The sequence below is a fragment of the Psammomys obesus genome, unplaced genomic scaffold (genome assembly GCF_907164565.1).
Source record: "Psammomys obesus unplaced genomic scaffold, mPsaObe1.curated_primary_1811, whole genome shotgun sequence".
Lineage (NCBI taxonomy): Eukaryota > Metazoa > Chordata > Mammalia > Rodentia > Muridae > Psammomys > Psammomys obesus.
The window spans coordinates 9,403,958-9,409,957 of NW_026586662.1; the positions used below are offsets into that span (position 1 = coordinate 9,403,958).

At 44.1% G+C, this 6,000-nt stretch overlaps 1 protein-coding gene across 1 annotated transcript in view; it reads right to left on the bottom strand.

Moving 5' to 3' along the window:
* Positions 1 to 6,000, bottom strand: part of Cd109 (CD109 molecule) — a 106,546-nt gene that overhangs the window by 99,874 nt on the left and 672 nt on the right. The window contains exon 2 of the mRNA XM_055602473.1: positions 4,939 to 5,111. Within this exon, the coding sequence (XP_055458448.1) occupies positions 4,939 to 5,111 (173 nt within the window). The remainder of the gene's footprint in view (positions 1 to 4,938; positions 5,112 to 6,000) is intronic.

Here is a 6,000-nt window from a genome sequence, read left to right on the forward strand (position 1 = left end):
AACTGTTTCTTCATTTAGTCCAGTAAGTATATAATCACATTAAGTCAGAAACCATTATTTACCAGGTAATGAAATTAAAGCCCATTACAGTCCTTATGTCCCACAGTCAAAAAAAAAAAAGCAACATTAAATGGAATGGCCAGCACCTGATGTGAAATCCACCCCATGTGGCAAAGATAGATGAATGAAGAACCTACACACTTTAGAAGCAATTCTCATGTAAGTACAGGTTTAGACTGCGTTCTGCATGCACAGTTGCCTGTAAAAACCTGCCCTGGGATTTGCCTACGCACTACACTAATTAATGAACTGTGGGACAAATCTTGATCTACACAGATGAAAGATTCCTTTGACAGCACTTTCTCAAAAGACTTATCTGGATGATTTTTTTTTTTTCATTTCTCAGCTAATACCTCAGCTAATATTTAAAATCCTCCTTCCTTACAAGGATAAAATATTCCATATTCAAAAAGAGAAAACTATTAGAGGAGAGATGTTTAAATCTTTTTTTTAAGACTTACTTTTATCGTGTACACGTGCGCCTGAGTCTATAAATGTGCACCACGTGCGTGTATGTGCCCATGTCCACGGGGTCCAGAAGAGATTATGGGATACCCTGGCAGGACAAGTATAGACGATTATGAGCTGCCAATGTGAGTGCTAGGAACAGAACTCAGGTCCTCAGTGAACAGCAAGTGCTCCTCACTGCTAAGCCGTGTCTCCGGTCCTAGGATTTCCCTTCTTAATAAATAAATAAATAAATAAATAAACAAATAAACAAATAAACAAACAAGCAGATTCTATTCACTCTCCAAGAGTTTAGCACAAAAGCAAAAAGCAAGTTATCAGAGAGCACAGATACATAAACTATCCATCCCATCATTGCAATGGGAAGGCAGAGAACCCAGCAACAGGAAAAATGACCGGGGGGGGGGGGGGGGGGAGCGGTGCATACACACCTTTAAACCTAGCACTCAGCAAACAGAGGCAGGGGGACGTCTGTGAGTTCAAGGCCAGCCTGGTCTCCACATTGAGCTCCAGGCCGCCAAGGATATATATACAGTGAGGAACCTGTCTCAAAGAGACCAAATAAATAAACAGTGCAGGGACTCAGCAGAGGTGCCCGGGCATAGTTCCCAAATGTTTCAGTTGGCATCACCAGTTCAGGCTTTTTTTTCCTTTTCTGTTCTTTTCTTTAATTCTTTTTAATGATTCTTTTTTTTTTTTCTTTTTGTACATTGGGTGTTTTGTTTGCATGTGTGTTTGTGTGAGGGTGTCCGGTCCCCTAGAACTGGAGTTACAGGGTTAAGCTGCTTTGTGGGTGCTGGGAATTGAACCTGGGTCCTCTGAAAGAACAGCCAGTGCTCTTAACCTCTGAGCCGTCTCTCCAGCCCTCCCCTCCCGATCCCAGGCTGTTTTCTTAACCCAGCTTTACATGGAGCTAGTGGCGGTGAATTCTTTAACTGAGGGAAAGGTTATCATTTTTTTTTTAAGTAAATCTTGTTTGAAAAAACAATAGAGAACAGTTATTGAAGAAAAAAAAAAAGATATGTTCCAGGTAGAGGAGGGGAAAAGAAACAAAGATTGATTTCAAGGACACAAAGAAGATATAACTAACAAGAGGAAAAGGAAGACTCACTCTTCGCCCCACGGTAGGAGGCCAAGCCTCTCTTAGGCCATACATAAAATTTCGAGCCCAGCTGTACTTGCTGCAGCGATGAGGGTAATAAAAGTGAGAAACTGAGTAACATCCTGAAAAGGCAGAACTCTATAAAACTTAGAAGAAATGTTTTCCCAAAAGACTGCTATACACACATAATCAAAATCAGGCCTCCATACACATCAAACAGATAACTAAGTTATTCCACAAAAAAAAAAAAAAAAAAGCCATATTCTTCTGTCTATAATATGGTGTGTTCTCATTATAGGGCTTAATGGCACATGCCCATAAGTCTCACACTTAGAAAGCTGAAGCAGGAGGATCAAAAGTTCATGCTGACCTCGGCTACAAAATGAGTCCAGCCTGGGAAAGATGTGGCCTGTCTCAAAACACACACACACACACACACACACGCCCAAGCCCACACATACACACACACATTCCCATGCGCACACACACACAGGAGTTAAAATAGAGCCCACCAAAAAATTAAAATTAAGCTCACTGTGTACTCTGAATCCATTAAGAACAGTAATGATAATATTTCTGGCACAAATTAAGCCAGAAATACATCCCTGTGTTGTGGCACACAAGCCTGACCCAGGGATTTTTCTAATCACTCAAAAGCATCCCTCTTCTTATCTCTGCTAGATAATAACTTTCCATCAAAACCAACCTTTTCATGAGAAAGTTGATGAACTAATCAACTTTCATTAGTTGATGAACTAATGAAAATGAACTTGTTTGAGTTTATGTAATTTGTAAATTTGAAAAAATAAAAATAAAACAGAAATTCTGTAAATATTCAGGCCCTGAAGATTTAGAACTCCTCATTCATCTGCATACTGTCACAACTGCAGAAGTCAGATAAAGCAAAGGATGTGGGGAAAAGGAGGCAGGAATGTCTTCGTCCTTAAGCCCTACCATTACAGGAAGCATCTGCTCAGAGAACAATTAGCGGCCCCCCATGGTACAGTGATACTCTTCTTTCAAAGGGAAAGCATGCTTCTAGCAAAGTGAGTTTCAGTGGCCTGAATAAGTCAACAGTCCAGAGGCTCCCAGTGGGAAAAGCAGCATTTTCCCACTTTCCTTTTCAAAGATCCTTTCCAGTCCAGGGCAGCGTCTTCCATTCTAACCTTGAACATATGGGCGATAATCATCAAAAAAAAAAAAAAAAAAAAAAAAACTCTAATAATAACATTAAAACTGAGCCGTAATAATATGTATCCCCTAGTGTGGGACTGGAGAGATGGCTCAACAGGTAAGAGCACTGGCTGCTCTTCTGGAGGACCTGGGTTCAATTCCCAGCACCCACATGGTGGCTCACAACTGTCTGTAACTCCAGTTCCAAGGAATCTGATGCCCTCTTCTGGTCCCCGTGGCACAGCATGTGCACAGTATACATACAAACACGCAAGCACAATACTCATAACCATAAAATAAAATATAAAAAAATATTTAAACATCCAAGCAAAGCCCAAATATTTGTCACAATCCTTCACATTCGTCTGGACCCGACATTCTAGGAAAACTTCAGCAAAAATCATAATTCTTGATGAATAAATAATGAAGGTGAAACTGCTTAACGTTTTAATGCCTTTGATTTGATACTCACTCCAGTGTTTCTTTAGCAACTACCACAAACAACGGTTTGCTCGTTTTCAGAAATTTTAAGTCCAAAAATACAAAGGAAGTTCTGTCTCCACGTGTGAACGTGCCCTGTATCTGCTTCTTTAGGGCCATTGCTGCTAATGTCCGGACCCTGTAGCGAATGTCTAGGAGACATAGGGTGTAGAAGAGTTTAACTTGATAACCTCACAGGCTGGCCAGTTGCGTTGGCCTCCGCTTCACTGATGAGGATTCTGACGCTCAGAACAGCTAAGTGACCTGCTGAGAATCACAGTAGTTCTTGGAGCCAAGGCCATCGGCAAGCCCCAGGTCTATGACAGATCCCGTCACAAAAACAGGGCGGCTAGCTCCTGAGCGATGACTCATGGGTCGTCCTCTGGCCGCCACAAGCTCAGGCACACAAGCGCACGTGCACTCACACTCACACACAAGACAGCCGGGACTTTAAGAACCAGCCTACATTTCCTCTCCAGGGAAAGAAACCGCCTACCCGACTTTGTTCCCATAGTGAAAAACAGCCTACCCTCAGCACCTATTAACCCCTTTCCGGATTTCAAGCTTAAATTTCCCTTCCCAGCAAGTCAAGTTCCTGTAGAGAAAGAGTCGCCGAAACACAAACTTTTCTCCCGTTTGACGGTACCTTTCTTTCTTTCTATGCTGCTAAAGGATAAACTTTTATATAAGACACAACCGTGGAATCCCAACCACCCTGCATTGTGTGCTCTTACATGACTTAAAAACAAGCAAGTAAATGAATAGCTCCACAGCTGAGGAACGCACACCTCAGGTTCTGCTCTAAGTACACTTTTAGTTCAGTGTTTGCACTTGGGTGCCGCAGTACGGCTTATTTGAGTTTACCACCTCAAGTTGCACTCAGTGGGCATAGCGTGCTCTGTAACCAGGAAAAAAAAAAAAAACCACAATAAATACCCATTTTCATTTTTAAAAAGATGTTTTATATATTAATTAATTAATAATCCCTAGATTTAGTTTTCCCTTAATATTGGGGGGGGAGGGCTGAGGAAGGACACTCCTGGGCCCAATATAATCCTGGGACAGATTAGAATTCAACTTGGAGAGAAAAGATGTTGGTTCTTCTTATGAACAGGTGACGCTCTTTCACACGACGCTCTTCACCCTCCCACACACAACACTTTTAAATCACTGGGGGGAGGGGATGGTCAATAAAACTGGGTCTACTATTATTCTACGAAACCGAATTATGTCGCTCTTTTTTTTTTTTCCCTTCCCACTGGGTTATTCAGTAAATCATCGTGCGAGACAAGCATTTAGCTCTGCCCCGTTCTCTTCTGGGCACACGGTCGCCTGCATTTCCCAGCCTCCGTGTCCGTGCATGAACAGTGGTGGCAAGCACCGGTTCCAGGCCCGGCCCACAAACACCTCCCACGAAGGAAACTCCGGATGTTCTCTTCCCCCTGTAGCCTCAGATGAGATGCCATGCAGCCACACATGGAAGGAACGGGGGTCTTTGTCTACCTGGTAGGACGCTCGGGGACAGTTGCAGATTTTGCAAGCGTGAGCATCAAATGGGCACTGTGGAAGTCACCGCCACCTGGCTCGTACTGCCTAACCCGTGGCTCTATTATCCTATTCCAACTAGGGCTGTCAGACCGGGCAGGTTGTCTTACCTTTTTCAAAGACTCCTTCCGCTTTCAGGACGGAGACGGTTCTGTTGGAAACCTGCTTGAACACCTGAGCCTTCACAGTGACCTGGGGGGGACTGTTTTCCAGGAGCTCCACCCCAACAGTCACATTTGCTCCGGGCCTGATGATCCCTGGGGCCGTCACCAGAAAGCGGGACCTAAGGGGTTCCCAACAAAAGAAAAGCGAGGTTTCTCCTCTGCACACTTCCACTGGTCCTACTCTCTGCAAGAGTGAGGTCCCCCCCCCGCCGCCCCCCCCCCCGTCCCTGAAAGGGGGGGGGGCCCCCCCGCGCTTCCCCCCGACTGTAATCACGATTGATGTGGCGTGGGGCTGCTGCTTAGTAACACCACGAAATGCTACAGAAACCGTAATTCCTCAGACAGTTGGAACGCTCGGGAGCCAAGGGGGAAAACAAGCCATGCAGAAGTCACTGCAACACTCAAGTCTCCAGGCCTCATTAAAGATGACTTCATCTCCACGTTATTTTCTTGACAGAGAGAGAGAGACAGAGAGACAGAGAGAGGCCTAGAATTGGGATTTTTTTTTTCCTGCTCAAATCTTTGTGCTTGGCTATGCACCCAAGAGAGAGGAGACAGAAACCATCTAATTGATTGAAATCACCACCTGAAAACAAATGCCAGCAATGAAATCTCCAGCTTAGGACGCAGGTAAGTCCCCCCCCAAAGCAGCATATAAGTCCCTCAAAGAATGCGGTGGTGCACACTTAGCCTCATAACACTCAAGAGGCTGAGGCAACAGGACTGTCCAGGGTTCCTCAGTCAGCCTGAGCTACAAGTGAACACACACACACACACACACACACCATAAAAATAATAATTTCTTTGCTGAAGGTTAAAAAGACACTTAACAAATGGAGCACTTGATAGCGTCTAACTCTTGCTAATCTTCCCACGATACGGCACTCCCACTCTATTCCCATCTGTTCATTCACACTGACAGTGTCACGGTAGGAACATCCTGTTAGAAGAAGAAGAAGACGAAGAAGAAGAAGAAGAAGAAGAAGAAGAAGAAGAAGAAGAAGAAGA